This window comes from Eupeodes corollae, chromosome 1, assembly GCF_945859685.1.
Source record: "Eupeodes corollae chromosome 1, idEupCoro1.1, whole genome shotgun sequence".
In the NCBI taxonomy this organism is placed as follows: Eukaryota; Metazoa; Arthropoda; class Insecta; order Diptera; family Syrphidae; genus Eupeodes; species Eupeodes corollae.
In genome coordinates, this window is record NC_079147.1 from 227,231,004 (window position 1) to 227,252,334 (window position 21,331).

Here is a 21,331-nt window from a genome sequence, read left to right on the forward strand (position 1 = left end):
TATTTAAATAAAAAATTATTATTTATTTTTGTATATGAATTCGAAAGCCACTTTTATAAACAAATTAAAATTCATAAGATCGCCACAATAAGGAATTATGATGGTGCTAAGACGTTTTTGTTTTATAGCTATGCCATTTATTATAATCATTTCTGAAATATGTGCAATAAAATAAGATTTAAATTTAAAATAAAATAAAATAAATAATAATTGTAACTAATTCGATATTATTAAATTAATAGCAAAATAGAATTTCGAAAGTTTTATTTTAGCAAATTATAATTAAATACAAACAAAAATCAAATCTGTATTTCAGATAGATGTTCAAATGGAAAATTAAACCCTCAATATTTTTGAAAAATCATGTGAAAAAAAATGTTAAGTATTTTACTAATTACACATACCCATCGTTTTATATGATTTTGTTTTTGATAATTAAAGCTTTTATACATATTTTTCAATTGAAAATACTTTTTTTTTTTTGTTTTAATTTTTGGTTTTGAAAATATATTTCCTTAGCAGATTATTATTATGTAATTGGAATTCTTTTCTTTCCTTTTTCTTTTGTGTGTTTTCTGTTCTTTCTTTTATTTTTTTAATGTTTTAATTGAATATAAATCCACATATTTTTTTATTAAAGTTTTCTGTCTGTGGATTGTTTTGAGTTTTTTGTTAATTTTAATTTGCGGTTCTTAAGTTTGCCCGATTCTCTTAATGTTCGCTTCATAAATTGACTTTTCATTCACCACACTTTTCACTGGTTTTTACTCAGTTTTCATCGTTGAATTGTTTGTTTGTTAGTTTTTTTTTATTCACAACACTATACTTTTTTTTGTTTTTTTTTAATTATAATATAACTATTTATTTTTTATTTAGATTAAAATAAATTAATTTTGATTCACAAGCCTATAAAAATCACACTTAAATGTATATTTTTGATGAAGTTTAGATTTTGAGAATTATAATTTTTTTTTGTTTTGTTGTTGTGGATGTAGTTAGTTTTTGAAAACGAAATGTTTTCCTATTTTGTTTTTTTAATTTTTGTTTAATAATAATTATTTGGTTTCTTTGTTATTTTGTTTGCGCCCCAACTCCAAGATTTCCATCATGCGTCTTGTTCATTAAAAGTTTTATTTTGTTTTATAATTTTTTTTTAAGATATAAAAAATGCTTCTGTGTTTTGTTTTTTTTTTTTTAAGAAATTGGAATTTGTTGTAAAATAAACAAAACAAAAACTTTGTGAGTTTATGTATAGGTCAATAGAAATTTGATATGGCAGTCGGCTTTCCATTTTGTTTTTGTTTGGTTTTACAAAAATATTTATTTTTTACATCATTTATTTTTTGTTAAGAAAACAAAATGTTGTTTTATGTTTTTTTTTATATATATATTAAATTTTTAATATTTTTTTTTATAAATTTTCCAGAGCTTTTGTTTTTTTTTTGTTAAGAGTTATTATTTAAAAATTTAGGAGAAAAATAAATGTATTTATTTTGTTTTAAAAATGAAATATTTGCTTTTATATATTAAAATTAAGTTAAAATTAATAATTTTCTATGTTTTTGGTTTTTCCTTTTTTTAAATTTTATTTTCATTTTTATTGAAATTTTAGCTGATGTCTTTTGCTGTTTATTTTGCTGTTGGTTTTCTCATTAACGCCAAAAATATTATTGTTTAGAGATGTGTTGTGTTGTTGTTGTTGTTATTGAAGTAGAAAAATTATTAATTCTGCCGTGCTTCTTGGAGGGGGGGGCGAGGCCTGGCTCAGACATCTGCCGTTCTAGATGTTATACTGGGTGATCGGGAGTGTATTACAACCTTATGACCGTTTTTGGTGACAAAACCATCGCTCTCAACTAAAACGGCTGTCTGTCGACCTTGCCGATCACCCGAACTACTACTACCCGGACTTAATGGACCACCACTACCTCCAGCACTGTTGCCTTCGTTTGATTTCTCCGGACTACTTCCGTTCTTCATTGAATGGTCATCTGGTCCATCGCCGGCACCATCGAAATCAGTGTCATCGCCAGTGCCTTCATGGCCATCGTCTTTGTGCAACTTGTGCTTGCGCCACGCGTTCTGTATTAGCCGCGCGCAATACTCTTCCCGTTGGCGCCATAATGTCGACGAAACTGGTTCGTAGCCTTCTGTATCCGGTCTCGTTGCGATTTCGCCAATTTCTCCGGTCTCTTCAATGGGATTGCCCTTGCGAGCAAAGAAGTCTTTGGTTAAAGCATCTAGAATGTCCACACAATACATAAGATCCCCACGGCAAATTGGTATATCCATCGAGATGATTTTGTATTTGTTTGGCTTGTGTATTTGCAAGGGTGGCTCAAGGACGTCAAGAAACTCGGATAGCTGATCGTAACGGATATATTGCGTACCCTCCGGATCAAATTGCTGCCAAATTTCATAGTACATATCGTAATCGTCATCAGTGAGGCCTTCTTGGACATCTTCGGTGGCCTGACTGTAGTTCTCGAGAATGACAGCAATGTACATGTTGATAACTATCAAAAAGCTTATAACTAGATATGAAAGAAGATACGTAATTCCAACGGTGGCTGAACCACAATTTCCCGGATATCCTCGATCGTTGTCCGGCTTATTGCAATCTTCCTCATTTATGATGGCATCTAGAACACCATCCCACCCGGCTGAGGTAGACATCTGTGTAAGGAAATTTTTATTTTTATATTATTTAAATTTAAAATTATAAAAATAAAATATATTAAATGCAAATTACAATATTACAATAACTACAAAATTATTTGAGTTTATAATTTTCATACATGCATATCATATCAGTGTTAAAAGTTTAGGTTAAGAAAATATTTTAAAAGTATACCTACCTATTCGAAACAAAAATATGATAATAACTGTTTATTTATATCAGTAGTTAAATTGATAAATTTATTGTTAAAAATTAAAGTTTACCAAAATAACAGGAATATAGTTTGATATCGTTTTAAAACCATTGGGAAATCGTCATAAAGGTTATGGAATTTGTTACTCAACAAATCAGGCTAAATAAAATTAATAGAGGACCTCACGATGCTAAATGTGGATTTTCTCGAGCGTCTCGTCGTGAAGACCCATAGGGGTAGAAGATTATTTGATATAAAGAAATGAACATTCATCGGTAGGGTTAGCGTCTAAAGAGTTTCAAAGATTAAAAACAAAATTGGTAACCTGTTACACATTGATATTGTGAATAATCAACGTATCTTTTCTAAAAATGGTTTATTAAGCTGACGGATTGCACGGTAGGTGTGGCTGAAGTGGTGGGTTCAAAATTTAAACAAAAATTTGATCGGGCTTGTCAGATTTTTTAATCGGGGGTAGATAGTACATATGTATATAAGTCTAAAGAAAATTCTCATTTAATATTCTGAAAATTTGGACTTGATGAAGACTCTCAGCGCGTCAGATTAAGACACATATGTATCGCTAATCTTAATTTCCGAAAGTTATTCGAAGGAATTAACTTTGGGTGAGCGCATTATTTTGCTTTGTCATGCCGCTGAATTATTTTGTGTGAGTTTATAAAGTCACCTTTCTTTGCAGATCAGCTCGAGAATGTTCGGCGGGATAATGCGGACACACGGACTCAATTGCTAAAAAAATGGCGAAAGTTGGTACTCTCGGCTGGAATTTATTCCAGCCAGCCACACGGGCCTTTGCCTGAAATATTTTTTGAAATATTATTGCAAACACTTATCTGTAAATTCTTGGCCATAACATTGAATTATATCCTTTTTATATCGTTTAAAAAACACCTTTTATACGGTGTTTTCCAAAAAACGGATATTATACGAGTTGAATTGAAGTAATAGAGAGAAGATGTATCCGATTTTTTAGAATCATGTGTAATACTAGTTGATATAGCCACATCATCATAGGCTCCATGCAAATATACACGCATTTTTAGTATTTCCAATCTATTTGTTTCGTGAAGAAGAAAAAGTGAGAGAAAAACAGAAACAGGAAGTAGGAAAAACAGGTACCACATAGTATCAGGTTTTTAACTTTATCCAAGATTTCGGCTTGTGGTAATCGTCTGATTATACATATTTTACTTATATATACATAAATATTACTTCTTTTTAAAACAAATCAGAGGCGTGATATTTTTGTATTATTGCTACTATTCTGCGATACCTTGAAATTGTCATTTTATTAAAATGTACACTTTTAAGAACGTAATTAACTCATCTTATCTTTATCCGCCGTACTTCTCTAAACCCGCTTACCCATCGTTCATAGATTCCACATTCGATCCAATAAAACAGCTGACGTTTGGCAAATAAATAAATTATTTGGGCGCATTCATAAACCTAATGGATCATATTTATAGTTCCTTGATAAGTTCTGATTTTTTTTTTTGCTAAATTAAACTTCTGTTTATGACATGTTATTCATGGACAATTTAAACCCATTTTAAAACGATAATCTGGAGTCTAACAATAACAACGATGGAACCTATGTTTAAGCTGTTTCAAAATCTATTAAACGTCAAAAATAAACCAACTGATTGAATAAATAAAGTAACGAGACATTTTATTTGAAAATTTAAAAACAAAAATTAAAATGATAAAAGACTTAAGCATAATATATCAATATTTTTATATTTTGCTGGATGTTGGAATGCTACCAACTAACAAAGAACGAAAGCTTTACTTAACCTAATTGGACCCCTTTGAAATAGATGAAGACGATTTGTATGAAAGGTATCGATTCGAGAAAAAAAACTGTCAAGCTTATGGTTGACCTTCTAAATATTAAGGATTGAAATTCCATCAAATGTTTGCTGATATCTGCGTGCTTCCAAGTCTTAAAACCACCAGCCCAACTTGATAAAATTTCTCAACTAACAGCAAACAAAACAGTTTAAAGGGTTTTAAAGATTTTGGCTCTCCAGCTTGCACAATTTATTTTGTTAGGCTCTACAAGCCATTTTGTACAGATTTAAGTGAAATTTTTCAAAATTGGGGTAGAATATACCTCAAACCTGTTTCTAACTAAACAATGCTGGAAAATTCTTCATGAATAGCAGCTGTGTCTAACCTACATATGTGTTAAATTTAGACTCCAGTTCAAATAGACTCGGGTTTAAAATACGACTATGAATATGTCCCAATGACTTGGTAGTCAAAATTCAACTAGGACTGTCATATTAATGACAAATGTAAATACATAAAATAAGAAACATTTGTGTTTTCAGAACGCTAAGTAGTTTTTTTTTTGATAAAATATTACTGATTTATATTTGTATTTAAATGTCGCAAGATTAATTTCATTTTGAATTCCAGTGTCTTTACATAGCAACTGATTGCGAAACGTCAAAATCAGTGTCCGCTAACTTTGTAGCCGAAATGTTTGCACTACGTCGAAGGGGAAATTTCAACTAATTTTGTAGTTGCTTTAAGCCAATCAGAATGCCTCTAGTACGTAACCACTAGTTTAGTAAATGACTTCATTGCAATTTTGAAATCAATAAAAAGACATTCGGATGAAAAAAATATAATTTGGTATTTATTCACTATTTTAGTACTCTAAGTTAAGAGCTTGTTATTTGCATTAAATACAAATTTTTATCAGATTTAAATTTTTATTTTTATTCCAAAATTTTTTTCACAAATAAGATTTCTTAAAAAGTGTATGTTTTGACTATTATTACTATATTTTTCATGGAGCAGTATAGCGACGACGATTAGGAGAAAGAATATTTGTTATGTCTCTGAGACTCGATTCATTAACCTCACATTTCAGGAAATCACCGAAATCAGATCATTTGGAGGCGTTCGAGAAAAAAGCTGGAAGCAGTGACTTCGTGGATTTGTATGGACAGTTGAGTTCACAATATCTTGCAACGACAAAATCCCTGAACGTTATAAGTAATGCCAAATGTTTCTTTCGTGTTTTCGTTTGGAGTTTAACGAATATCTCAATAATGGTGATTAAATGCGATCAGGCTTCAGTTCCTTAGAACATCAGAAGATCCTTGAACCAAAACAACAACAGGTGTTAGATTTAGAGTTAGAGACTCGAGATTATAAACTAGTTTTGAAGAAACTCAATAAAGTTACCATTAATTTATTAGGTTCAGGTTTTGACTCGATGGTAAGGTCGTCATTGAACTATTGCAAGATGAGTTTTTTTTTTATAATAAGCGCTCACTTAAGTCGATATTACGATAGTACGACCGAAGTTGGGCTCGAAGGTTTACATTCATTGGAAAATTCCAACATTGCAGCTGACTATTTCTCTAGAGCATAAATTGTTAAAATAACGGTAAAAGAGGGTGAGACAGGAAACTTTACGACGATGTTCGAGCGACGTAAATGATCCTTTGATGGTAATATCACCAATCAATCTAAATGCTCTACGTTCAATACTGTCCAAGAGGCTTAAGTAAGTTGCAAGAGCACCAGCCATAGATGGGAGTTATACTCAAGCTTTAAACGTATATATAAGTCTTGTAGATAACATCCAGATTATATATGGATAATGGCAAGGAGGGTATATCGCGCTTTAACGAAACAATACAGCATTGGGTTTTCGAAGCATTAAATTCCACGCAGTTTCTTATTCCCCATTGTACAATGCTGTTTAGGTCGGAATTCAATGAGATTTTCATATTTTGTCGTTGCAGTTTCACAACTGAAGAAGAGGGATGTGAATTCCAAGTTAGAAAGTAATAATACCTGAGAAAGGTGACCAAGTTTCCAAATGAATTTGTACGACCCAAAGACAAAATATGTCAACTCGGGGAACAGACAATTTATCGTTGAAAGGTTTTTCCGTGACAAGGTTGAAATTCACTGGATGCATTTGAATGTTGCGCTTAATTCCAAATTGTCTTTCTCATAGAAAAAACTTTAAATTTTCAGCAGTTACCGCTCTGATGAAACCAATGAGGGGTAAATTTTATTTTTATCTCATGATAATGATTTTAATGTTTATTTCATTGTAAAATTTAGTCATTATCAATGAAAAACGAAATTTAAATTTCCTCTTAGCTCAATTGGAATTCTACACGATTAAAATTTTACTCGTGAAATCTCGGGTTTTAAACGATTTAAGTTTAACAGAAAAGTACCCTAACAGAAACGAGGACGATGAAGTGACAATAGCTAGATATAGTTTTTAGAATTTCGAGCTCATTTCCGAATGAGCAGAATTTGCGTTGCGGTAAGATTTTGAGTTAGTTCGTTCACAGTAGATAAAGTTTTAGCTTAATGGTGGGACCAACCCAAGAACTATGTTGCATGATATATCCCTTTGGTTATCTAACACTTCTTTAAAAACCATTGAAGGGACACCATCATCTAGAATAGCCAATAAAATGTGAACAAACTAGTTTTGATATCTATAATGAATTGCTTATTAACTATTTCAAATTTTTAGGATCTCTTGCACAAAGTACAGCAAATTAAAGGAAAATTCAGCTTGGAGAAAAAACTGTTATTTTTTGTTTGGATCTTGGGTAGGTTCAATTAAGCTAAGAGTTCAGCTCATTTTGCATTCAGCGAAATTCTCCAAGTGGTATGTTCATTGCTCGGAGAGTATATTATATGGCCAACTGTTCAACATTACAACAATATTTCTCCAGTAAAATCCAATCATTTATATCACTTAATCAAACTGTTAAGTCTGAAGATATTATTTTCCGAAATAGGCACTCCGAGAAAAATCCCGAGGCTATATTCTATGAGTTGTTGGTGCAATTGACGGTTGCCATAAACAAATAAAACAATCCTTTACATTTTGTATCTTTTTGTTACCAACAAATACAAAAAGCTGACATTTATTTTCAAGTTTCTTGGAATTCAACCATGTGTTGAATCAGCTGTTAGATACTTACATACCCTAGAAATTCTTGGATACGTTTGGATTCCCTTTTTGACATCTCAGCTGTTTTTGATCAGCTGTTATTTTACACGTTAAATACTAACAAAAAGGTATCCGGATACCCTATCTGTTTGAGATTGAACGCAGCCATTGCGTGTAATGGCGTAGTTCTCACCTGTCAAATGTCAAAAGATGACAGCTTCAAATTTGACAACTGCTTAAATAGCGGTCTACTGAAATTTCATATTGGATAATATTTATTTTGAGCTTGAAAAAACAAACTAAAATTTTCAACACTAAGCGAGGAAGATCATAAATTAAGATTTAATTGGAGAACTAATTTAAAAAGGTAGGTTAGGTTAAGTTAGGTTAAAGATAACAGCTTCAAACTTGACAACCGCCCAAAAAGCGGGCTACTGAAATTTCACATTGGAAAACAACATTTATTTTTAGCTTGAAGAAAACCAAAAGGTTCAACGCCCAGGTAGGAAGGTCATAAATCTAGATTTAATTGGAGAGCTGATTTAAAAGGGTGGGTTAATTTCGTTAGGTTAGGTTAAAGTGTTTGTTCGTGGTGGAATAGGACACACTTACGCCAGTTTTATGCCTCATTGTAATACCACATGAATCTTGAGGCTTTCTCTTAAGCTCAATGAAACCAATTTGAGTCCCTTACAAAACGTGAGAGGTTGATCGTTTAGATTGTTGTAGAAGAATTCTCCTAGGTAAAGGTACATTTATATTTAATATAACTCAGAAATATTCATAGATAAATTATAATAGAACAACGTTGACCAATTTCCCTTATTTTCAGTCAAATGATTCGATTCGAGAGTGCAAAATAAAAGACCATGCTTTATGTACTATTAGTAAAAAAAACTATAAGACATTCGTGCATTTTCATAAAATTATTTTTTTAGAACCCTTGTATTCCTTTTGATATAGGTATGGATAGATAAATAATTTATATGTACGTAAAATAATGTGATAGTTGAAAAATCAATGATATGAAAAATAATATCATATTTACCAATATTCACAGAACATAAAGAAATATTATTACATCAGCACATCATCATATCCCTCACATTATAAATTCCACAACAAAACAAAGAACAGACCACAGACCATGGATTTTTCAAAATCCAAACAAGAAATAAAATATGAAAACCTTTTTTTGAATAACTCACCTGAAACAGCAATATCATACTCTGTCCGAAAGTTTTAAAATTATATACATCGTCCAATCCATTCTTCTCTTTGACATGCATGAAAAATGACATCCCAAATATTGCGAAGATAAACATTACAAGAAATAGCAGTAGGCAAATGTTGAATAAGGCTGGCAGGGACATGGCCAATGCGAAGAGTAACGTTCGAATACCCTTGGCACCTTTGACCAAACGCAGGACACGTCCTACTTTAGCTACACGTACTACACGAAGTAATGTTGGCGATACAAAATATTTCTCGATTATATCACTAAGAACAAGACCTGTATTCGAAGAAAACGAAATACAAACAAATTTTTAAGTTAGTACAGCTTAAGATTCAAGTCCGTCAGCTAGCTCCAGTTCCAGCCACAGGAAACGACACACCAAAAATATCCTAAGAAACGCTTCTCAACAGACACAACATTAAAAAAAAAAAACAAAAAATCAAATAGACAACAACAAAAAAATAAATATATAATATATTATATAAGAACACATTAATTTTTGTAAAATTTATATTTTGTATATATATAATTACGCTCTGGGTGTTTTACGCTGTGTTAACAAATATTTAAATGTAATTTTAAGACAAAGCATCAACGTATAAACAAATTATATCTATGCTGTGGAACTAAAGACAATTTTATAAGCGATGGTTAAAATAATAAGCGTTTTTTTATGAGTTAATTTGTTAAAAAGAAAAAGAAAGGAAAAATAGCATTAAATTGTATCATGATGGAAAAAAGCTTCCTTTTAACTAGATCTAATTGTATGAGTGGTTCGCATTGAACATTGATTAAATTTCCAAAATATCCGCGCAGTGATGCAGTGTTAGCGATAATTCGCAGCATATTTTATAAGTGCAAAATATCACCCGGAGAAAAGGGGATTCTGTAGTGTATCCGTTTTCTCCTGTTTTTTTTTTTTATTTCTTGTTTCGAAATGGCTTTTCCAGTGGATTTGAATTCAATCCAAACACTGGATAGCTTTTTTTCTTGTTTTTGGAATTTTGTAATTTTTATCATTATATTTGGGATCAAAAATTTTGGGATTTGCATTTATTTGCGTGACTTGTATCTTATTGACATTGACATAATACTCGTATCGTATTATGTTTTTTTTTCTTTTATATTCTTAACTTTATGGTAAGTTAAGTTGTTTTCATCAGGTGGTTAATTGAAGTGATGAAGTCGGTCATGTTTTTGGGGGGATTTGAGATTTATACATGAGTATAACTATTTTGAAAAGGATTAGAAATGCGGATGCATCTAAGATTTATGGTTATATTTTTTACATCATAAGTGGGTAGATATTTGACAAGGGGTTGTACGAGTATACATGGATGGAAATACATGCAGTCTACAAAGGCTACATTATATTATATAGTATATTTATTGAAGGGGAGGAGTCTACATTTAATTACAGCAGGTAATGAATTTTTGAAATGTCACTTTTGATCCGTTTTTTTAGGTTATTTGAAAAAAAAAATACTTTTTGTTATTTTGACTTTTGAAGGTATAGTTTTGTTATTTAAGCTGGAATTTTGAAAAGAGGTTGTTGAGTTTCTATTCAATTGATTTAAATTTGATTTTTGTAAGTTAAAAGAATTGTAGAAAATATTGAAACAGTGCTTTTCAACAGCATATCGATTTCTAATTAAAATCGATTCTTGCTAAAACATCCGACCGAACAGGAATGTCTGTAGAAGTAAAAATATTTTATCAAGTAATAGGAACAATTTAAATTATCAAAATTATGGATAATTACGAAAAACTGAGAGAATCTTGTTGTTAATTCAAAACTTGAAAACGAATGTTCTTTTATTTTTATGTTTTTTTTTAGAGGGTTGTAAAATATTTCATTTAAAAAACAACCTCTTTTGGATAGAGAATAATATTCTGTATTATTGCAATATTTGTTTCGTTCAAGGAGTGACAATTTTGAGTTTGGTACTTGGTTGAATTCAAACACGCGTACAAGAATATTTTCGTCGAACCATTCTTTAAAGATATAATTTTTGCCTATACTCCATCCAAATGCGGGTTTTACTTTGCATTAACTTTTTCTTTAGTATTTCAATATTTGTATTTCTTTTTTAATAATTGGCTCCCACTTAAGTGTTAGTGACTACACTCAATATGTGTAAGAGTTTAAACACAAACGTGAATATCAGAGCCGCATTTAGGGGAAGGAACGCCTCCACAAACGGGGAACGCCTCCACAAACGGGGCCCACAATAGAGACTTCGGAAAATTTGTGTTTCAAATTTTAACTAATAAACACTAGTAACATCTTTTCCTTTAATATCTATTTTTTGTTTGCTCTTTTACTTTTACCTACAGTACTTTGTACATACATACATGATTATTTAATAATAATAAAATCTCAAATGACCCTAATAAGAAGCACTTCCAATTCACTACCCATCTTGAGGGAGTACACCAATCGCCGCTTAATGGCTGAGTGAGGTGGTACTTGCCCGCAACCTCGGAGGTTGTATTATTGACTTATTGCTAATTTGTCCATCGGCCGTTCCATTCTTTGATTTCGTGCAGAATTTGTACAGCTTTTTCACAGCCAGACAGAAGAAAAGCGGACAGTTTTTAGTCTTGAAAAAGCTCAGCGACACTCGTTGGTCTTGTCGAGCTGAAGCTACGAAAGCCTGAGTCAACGGCTAACCAGCATATCTTCCAAAAAGACATCGTGAGGAATGAAGCAATGCACCTTCTACAGATTATTAGTGATCTCGAAACCGCTTTGTTGCAACATTTTGGAATGATAGCTTGGAGCGATTCAACGCTACAAACAAGATGTTGCAAGACTCGAAAATCCAAACGAAATGATTTTGATAAATACGAGGAGGCAGCCAAAAAAAATATCCCATATTGATGGGTATGTACAATCACGCACCCGCACCAGAACGAGAAATATGAGCTTGAATCCGATCGATTATGGGAAAGCACAAGTCACTGAAGGAAAAATATAAAGTATCCTCCTTCATCCCAGTGTTTTACCGACCAGCTATCCGTTTCTCGTACTGAAAGATTGCATGCTAATGAAGCTTGACGTTCGATCATTTAGAGCCTAGTCTTGGTCATGAATTGGTTCAATTTGTGTTTTTGATTGAATCATACAAAAAGGAAAAGGACTATGGAACAGATCAATCACCTGAACTATTTGACTACAAAATTCTCGAAAATCAAAATTTCACAGCTAAATTCCCAAACTTCGAAATTGCATTGAGAATGTATTTGGTTTTGATGGTAACAAATTGCACTGGAGAGCACTCATTTTCCAAAATGAAAATTATAAAAAATAGGCGTTAAACCACGATAGAACAAAGTCGTCTATCAAAGATTTCTCTCCTGGGCATTGAAAGCGATTTACTCCGAGACCTGAATTTCAACGAAATCTTTAACGATTTTTCGGCGAAAAAAGCTCGAAAATTTAAGTTCAGATAATTCTTTTTTTCGTTTATATTTATATGTATTTTTTCAATACTAAGGGAATCTTCTTGGTTTCACAATAAATCATTTATTGAAAAACTCGAGTGAACAAAAATGGTTTACTTTATTTTGAACATAATTTTGGGCGAGGCGGCCTCCGCTTCTTTATTGCCCCGAGGCCTCTGGACCTCTAAATCAGGCCCTGGTGAATATCAAGATGGGAGTAAGAAACAGAGTGAAAAAAGGTAAGTATACTAGAAACAGGACTGAAATTGAGCTAAAGATTATTGATGAGACTTCTTGGAAATATTATATTTATTAAGAGGTGGGGGGGGGGTGTGTGTTTCGTTGTGAAAGTGTTTATTTTGATAGAACATTGTTTTTCTAATAACACTGATAAAAGAACACGGCATTCAAGTGATGTGCATGTTTCTATTATTGTTCTATCGCCCATCAGTTTCAATGTTAGTATTTCGATTCTGTCCAAAAGACTTAAGTTTGTTCTAGGAGCAATATTCTTTAAACTTTTCTTAGAAGTTATAAAAACTTAATCAAATTATATCCAATTGAACGAAACCAATTTTCAGAACTCCAGCGGTTTTTTTTTTGGTTTTGTAGTTGGATTGTAGTTGTTGAGCAGTACTCGAAGAATGTTTGACGATGACTTCTATTGAAGTTTTTGAATTCAGGAGAAAATTTTTTTAACGCACTCGATTTATACATTTTTGCGATTTAATGTAGTAGCTGCGATGAAGTTTTTTTTTCTTGCCAACAATTAAGGCTATTAAGCTTGTTTCTATGTTATGTAGCTTGTCTAAAAGTATCTGGCAAATACATAAATTATGTTTCTATTTGTATAACTATTTTTGAAAGCAGTAAAGCTTTTTTTTCGTTTTGGACAACTAATATTGTTGTGTACTATAAAAGCCGAGTTTTTTTTGTTTTTGAACTGATAAATTCTATTCCAGATAATTATTTTAGAATATTATTTTTTTTGGAAAACATTCGATTTAAAATGTTCTATTTTGAAAATAAAAAGTTGCATGTGTCAATGTTTCAAGAAACTTTTATTTTTCGTTTTTGGAAAATTTGGAAAGCTAATACAATTTAATTGTTTTTTTATTTTTTTGTAGGTTATTTTATAAGCAAAATTATATTAATAATCTACAATTTAATATAATTATAGACATAGAACACATACTATACAGCATTAACGACATTTCAACAAAGCCCAAATACATATATTAACTTAATAATGTTGGACGATGCATGTTTATGTTTAAAAAAATCAAAACACAGAAAACATGATAAATACTGTCGGCTCAAAATAACAACATGATTAATTACTAATTCAGAATATTGAACATACAATTTCAATTCGATTTGAAACTATTACTTTCGAAAACGAATAACTTTGATGCTGAGATAACGTTTTGACGTTGAATCTTATTTTTAAATTTAAGCTATTGTGCTGATATTTACTGCATCGTGATTTTGAAATAAAGTATTGGTCTTTTTGACGACCAGTGTTGTTGTTGATCTGGAAAATGCAACTGAAAAACTTGAATTGTTTTGAATTTTAAGAACTTTAGGTAGGTAACCATCAGAACTTTTATTTGAGGTTAGTCTTAATTTTATTTTAATGAACTTTTAGTATAATTTGAAAGTTTTTGTTTTGAAAACAAAATTTTTCGGAATATATTTCTTAAAGTTTTCAAAGTGAGTTTGGCGTGGATTCCTCGGTTCATCTTATTGTTTTGTGTCAACAGTATTTAGTTAAAGTCTTATTATTAGAGTTTTTGTTTCAACCAATTTATGTATAAAGCCAAAATCATTTCTTATATAAAATATCAAATTTGTCAAAAGATTATGCTGCTATTTTGCGTTATATTGTATTAAATTGAATTGTATTGAATTTCTGCAGTTTAATAAAGAAACTGAAAAGCTTAGTTATGAAAAAAGACTGTATTAGGACGCAATTAGCAATTTTTGCTAATTGTTTTTTAAAACTCATTTTAAAAATAAAGTTGCTGACGCAGAGTGAAAAAGCAACCGCAGTTTTAAAAGCTTTCAATAGTTTGTAAAATTATTGTTAGAACAAGCGCGCATTTATTTTAAGATTCAATTAGGCATTTTAAATATTTAATAAATTTTAAGCAATTGAAAACTAAGAGCTTTTTGAAACCAACATATAGCAACAACTCTTATTTCTTAAGGTGTTTTTAACGGTGTATATGATATATTGTATGTTTTGATAAACCTTTTTTGTTTCGCTTATTTTTGCAAGCTTAGAATAATTCGCAATCGAGTGAATTTGAGTTCGGAAAAGAAGTTCAATGGATCGTTTATTATTTTTTTTTTTAAATTTTTGTATTTCGTTTGTTTTTCTTAATAATCAGACTTTTTTGATGTCAATGAAACTATACAACAAATTAATATAATTTACTCAAATCAATTTCTATACTTTATAAAAAATAAAAAAAAACTTTAATATTTAAAATGTATAGGTGTATGTAAAAAAAGTGTGTTTGTATATGTGTATGTTTTTTTGTGTGTTATTTTTTTTTCTAATTTTAATAATTTATGTAATTTTTACAAGACAGTGGTAAATATTAATATATACTGATTTTTATTCCAATACAAAGGTTATGAGGGATGTGCAAAAATTACACATTATTCTAATTATTTTTCAATCATGATTAATCTAAGAGTACCACTAAATAGGAAACACTACACTATTATCGTACAACTATTTATTTAAGAATTACTATTGATTTGATTTTGATTTGTTTCTACAAAATGGTGAGGTTCATATTAAAGTACATAATCTCCATTTGCCAAAATGGACAAAAACCATTAAGAAGATTCAGCTTTTGCCCGGCATTGCTGGCCAACGCACATTATAATTTTATAAAGTATTAAAAATGTGGAAGGACTGCTAAATTGTGTTTACAAAGATGTAAGAAATCAATTAATTCGTCGCATAAGGATGGAATTTACCCTATCCGGCAAATAAATTCATTTGAAATTATACTGGGCAAAAGACTAACAGAGGTGTGCAAAAGTACACATCCAACTCTGATTGAATCATTTAGTTTTTTGTTTCGTTTTTTTTTTCTCCTTTTTTAAACCATTTTTTTGTAGCCATTTTATTTTTCTGTTTTTGTTTTATGCAAAACTATTTGCTCCGAGTTCTTTTTCGTTTAGTTCCTATTTTGTTTTGTGTTTATTTTAGTTTAATTTAGTTTTGATTTTTTTACGAGTACCTATTCTGAGTGTATTAATATATTCTGCTAATTTGATATCACTTGATTGATGTTTTAGTTGTGGGGAGTTAGATATATAAATTCCGAACTCACGTCCATCGGGTGTTTTATTTTTTTTTGTTGAAAGAGTCGGAACCAATAAGGTTCTAAGCGGGGTGGTATTTTGAAGCAAAAGCGTTTCTGCTTTAGTGTTTTCGTTACCCTAGTTTTTTGTATTATTAAATAACTAACATCAAATAAGCATTTTTAACCTAGCTACATTAATATTGTCTTAAGACCTCTGCTGTTTGTATAATAAAGCGGTGTCTCCGAAGAAACAAAAAAGCTTCTTAGTCTGAAAATTTAAAGCTTTCATTGTGTAGAGAAGACTTATTTTCCACAGACTTAAGAAGTAAAGCAAACTAAAAAAATTGCAAAAATTTTAACTAAGAAAAGCTGTTGTTCTTAAAGGCATTATAATTATCTAAAAATAAACAAAATTAAACAACATTCAACTTAATCTACAGTAAAAACCTTAACATTTATATCCTAAACCTAAACAAAAAAACAGAACAACCTTTTCATATTTTTCATATTTTTAAACAAAATACATATGAACAGGTTGAAATTCTGTTTTGGTATCAATGTAGTAAAGCATATTTTACGCCATCATTTGGTTTTGTAAATTAAAAAATTTAAAAATAAAAAAAAAAACGACGAGTCTCGTAGTATTCTATTTGGAATGCTATAGGCAAGTTTACTCGTTTGCTTAGGGTTTTATAAGCATTCAAGAAACTGCAATGTGCTTACGTTTTTTATCAAAAGTTTATTGCATATCCAAGGAATTTTTTAAGCACAGCCGATTATAAAATGCATGTTTAGTTATATTTATTTATTTATTTTTTGTTTCATTCGTCATCAAGTAGAATGGTTTGGTTTTTTGAAGGGGGTTTATTCCACAAAAAAAATTGATTGTTTTAAATTTTTGTAGTGATTTTTTGCTCGTTGACTGTGAAGTTCCTTTAAAAAAATATTAAAAAACTAAATTATAAAATTAAAAATCAGAGTGAGTTTTGTTTGCATCAGCTTCAAGAACTGCTAATTATTGTATAAGGTTGGTCTGACGCAACTTTCGCATTCCACAGAAGAACAAAATTTGAGATTTGTACATTTTACTTTCGAAATCATTGATCCAACTCTAAGGCGCCAGTTATAGCTTTCATTGAAATCGATCCGTAAAAATGTTTAAATCAACATTTGACGGTGTTAATTTCGTACTTTCTTCAAAAGCAAGAGAAGACTCACTACAGAAATGATCCTGTAAAGTACAGTCTTTGGTCGGATCGAGAGAAAAGTCCTTCGTGTGATCTACAGTCCCGTATGCATCGAGGGGGAGTGGAGGAGAAGATGGAACGACGAAAACGACGTAGACTTAGCAAGAAGGGTAAAAGTCCAAAGACTAAGATGGCTGGGTCACGTAGGGCGCAAATCAATGCTCCAGCCGGGAAAGTCCTCGAATCCACACCCACAGAACGGGACAATAGAGGAAGACGGCGGATCAGGTGGTGGGCACAAGTGGAAAGTGACCTCACCCAACTTAGACCGCGAAACTGGAGACATCTAGTTATTACCGAGCAGGACTTTAACACCACCTTAAGTAAGTATTTGACGGTGTTTTCCTTTGATTAGAAATGAAAATTATGTACCGATAGATCGGAAATCACACAAATAATTTTTTTTTAAAAAAGTTTAGTTGGGCATTTGTCTTTCTCTAAAAATATATTTTTCTATTTTCCGGACGGAAATTCATTTTGCTGAAAAGCTCATACTTTTATGTTCAAAAGTGAAACGAATCGTTCCACTGATTTGTGTTCCAATATCACACAATTCCAATGACAGATTCCTGTTAGTAAAAACTTAGTCGGTGGCTTTCAACCAGGAAAAAAATTGCTATAAACGACCCCTCAAAAACATTCCAATGTTTGTTTTCAATTATGAAAACCAATGATAGCTATAACTGGCGCATAAGACGCACAAATTAAGGCTTATAATTACTTTGACGAGTTTCAATGCCTCAGTGTCAAATTCACATTTGCAACATATTATTGTAAATTTGTGTGGAAAGCATCCTAGCTCCTCAAGATTTCATGCCTTGTAAGTTTTTGGCGTAACGAGGATTGAATGTTTTTGATTAAGGCTGATTTTTACTTCTCAAAGTTGAGTAGAATTTTGGGATCATTATTTACAATTTGTGATTAATTTCTTTTTATTCGATCTACGTTAACGTTTTAACTTCGATTTGAGTATTGAATTAAAAAACTCTCGTTCTTAAGCTTTTTTCTGATGATAGTTTTTCAATTAAAGGTTTCATTTTATTATTAAATTACTAGAAGTTTTTGAAGAAATGCCAATGGATTTTTATTTCATTGCAATAACGAAGATTTGCCATTATCAATGGTTGATTACTGTGCGTCCGAATTCCAGGTCTTGAATCAATTGTAGAGTGTTAGAAAAGGCGTAATTTTTCGCATGGTTCCAATGAAAAACTGTTAAATCATAAGATCTAGATGGGCAATTGAGATAACCTCTTCAATACATAACACGGACAAGAAATTTATATTTCAAAATTGCGATTGTTTCGTAGCTTGTGTGTCTCCAGGTAACAACAAACACTTCCACATCAGTATCTTTCAATTCCTTTTGCGGTAGCGCAATTCATTCACCGTAACAGTTGTTCCATCCTTATTTTCGCATAAGTAGGGCCCAAATACACCGCCTTCCACCCCATGGTAGTGAAACGTTGAGGATGGATGGATTTTTATCTATGGTTCTTCGATTTTACGAGCTTAAATGTGACTTCTGAACGTATGTAGTCTCCAAAAAGAAAAATTGCCTTATTATTAAAGACCGGCTTTCGGTTAAAATCCAGATTAGTTTGATAGATTTTATGGCCCCGATCAGCCAATATACGACTCTTGTGATAAGCTTGATATCTTGTATTAGCTGAACTTTTTACGCTGTAATATATCAGTCTTAATGCAAAATACTGTGCAATGATGTTTGTGGACTGCATATTTCCAAAGTCGTTTGTGGACTGACTATTTCCTGGGTTGTGTCAATACTACAATAACAATATTATCAGCTGTTCTTGAGGATCACTCATTTGTCTCAACAAATCAAATTTATTCACTAGTTATCAGCGAAGAAAGTTCTTCACGGCACGGCCCAAAAGTGCTTTAGCTTGACATTTGTGTTCTGAATTACACAAAAAAATGAACGCGTTCTTGAAGCGTTCTTAGTTTGATTTTTAATTTAAACTATTTTTAAGAATGAATGCTTCAAAATAGCGAGCTATTTAAAATGAAACAACCTTTGCAATCCACCCTTCTATTTTTGTGTCTCCATGAGCCTTAAAGTAAAACTTTTGTAAACCTTAAGAACTATTCACAAAAGCACGACCAACGACCAACGAATGAACGAATATTCGTCGATTTTGACATTTCTTTCACATGAGAGTGACTTTGACAATGGTTTTTTTTTTGTAATTATTGTGTTTTATTTTGAAAAAAGATATTGGTGTCCTTGTTAATAAACAAAATAAGAAAAAGATTTCGTGTGCATCCATTTAATGCAAATTGGAATAAGACTGCTGGAAAAAGGTCTTTACATATTTTAGGATGTCAAGGAGCCACAGCCTAACACCATTCACCACCGAAACCAGAACAAGAATGATTTCTTTAGGTTGATTACGCACGATTATTTCATTCGTTACGAGTGTGGATAATGTTGAACGCGAATAAAGTTTGACAGTCCGTATCAACTACAATTTTTTTCGCGGAGAATAAATTTGTTTTCTTAAATTTATTAATACATATATGAAATAGAAACTATATTGTTATCGTTTTGTTAAGAGTTTGTGTGGAAATATGTCTTCAAATGGATATAAGCCTTTTCACTTTAACTTTATGGAGTGAAGGAGAATTCCAAAGGTCTACCACCGTGAAAGGTCGCAAAAATGAGTGCGTATCGTTATATGCAAGAACTTAACCGCAAGAAGCAGAGCGATGTTATGCGATACTTGCTTCATATTTGCTTTTGGCAATACCGTCAATTGACAAAATTGCAACGCTCGCCAAGGTCGACTCGTCGCAATAAGGCACGTCGTCTGGGCTACAAGTACAAGCAAGGATTTGTCATCTACAGAATCCGTGTGCGTCGTGGAGGTCGTAAGCGTCCAGTGCCAAAGGGTTGCACCTAGGGTAAGCCCAAGAGCCATGGTGTCAACGAATTGAAGCCTTTCCGTTGCTTGCAATCTACCTGCACCTGCGCAGGAAGCGATAAGCTGTTTGAGTTTTCAGTTTACTGGTGTTTTATATTTTTACCTCTTGATATAGTGGTAGTAATAAAAAGTTTAAAAAAAATAAACTCACATTTTGTAATTCATTCTTCGTTCGTTGGACGCGCTCATAATATGAATACTGCTTTAAAGTTTTAAGTATTGTTTTAATTTCATATAAAAAATGGTTAAAAAAATTAATATTTTTAATTTGGGAAATTGAAGCACAAATTAGCAAATAAGCAGAAATTTATACTTGCGTTTGAACTCTCAAGAAGTCAACATTCAAGTTGATCAACTAAGGAGTTTGTATGTCTATTTCAATGAAGTTTTATGAATTTCCTTTATTTTAATGGCGATATTAAAGGGAAGTGACATTAATGAAATATTTTGCTTTATTTTAATGCAGCAAAACAAAAAACTCACAATTTTTATAACAATGAATAAGGACGTTTAAATAATCAAACTATTAACAAGAAAAGACACATATTTAAAATTCTTACAACAAACGCAAAATTTTTGGACACCATAACTTAAATTTAATATTATTTCAAAAAAGGAGAATGTGTCATATATATTGAGATCATAAAATAACATAAATTAATAAACATTTTGGGGAAAAAAGCTTAAACTTCTTTTAAAAATTTAAAAAAAGGATAAAAAAAGAAGCGAGGAAAAATTATTTCTTTCAAAAACCAACCAAATCACATAGATTACAGGTATTTATTCAAAGTTACTAAACAAAAATGTGAAATAAACCCACTTTTTTTAACCATTGTCTACAGGACTTGAATATAAGGACATATACGTTAAGAGATCTTAAGGGAAGTTATATTTTCGTATTGATGTATACAAGATTACATGAATATTACATAACGAAAGGGATGTGTGATTTTTTCGTTGAAGGATATAAAAATATAGAACCTTTGTTGGAAAAGAAAGGTTTCGAAAGGTAATAAAGCGTTTTTATATATATATATATATATAAGTTGGAACATATATTTCTAAAATTTACCATAAACAACACACACGTAGAAGCATATTTGTTTTGTCAGTTAACATATAAATTACACATAAAACACACACATTTAACATTTACTAAGTGGGAAGTTACATAGGTACAGTTAAAAATTGTATATTTTTTACGTATAAAAACGGTTAGGGGAAAAGCTTTTTAATTATGTAAATATATTATAGTACAATACAAGTTTTGATTATACAAGAATCAAA

The 21,331-nt window shown here is 31.2% G+C and overlaps 1 protein-coding gene and 1 pseudogene across 50 annotated transcripts in view; both read right to left on the bottom strand.

Moving 5' to 3' along the window:
- Positions 1–1,024: 1,024 nt before the first annotated feature.
- LOC129953640 (sodium channel protein para) overlaps positions 1,025–21,331 on the bottom strand; it is a 190,266-nt gene continuing 169,959 nt past the window's right edge. For all 50 annotated transcript variants that reach the window (XM_056066914.1, XM_056066929.1, XM_056066955.1 and 47 more), the window contains exons 31-32: positions 9,051–9,355; positions 1,025–2,676 (exon numbers count right to left, since the gene is read on the bottom strand). In XM_056066914.1, the coding sequence (XP_055922889.1) occupies positions 1,765–2,676; positions 9,051–9,355 (1,217 nt within the window). In that variant the 3' untranslated portion in view covers positions 1,025–1,764. The remainder of the gene's footprint in view (positions 2,677–9,050; positions 9,356–21,331) is intronic.
- LOC129943604 (small nucleolar RNA U3) lies at positions 16,998–17,100 on the bottom strand (annotated as a pseudogene).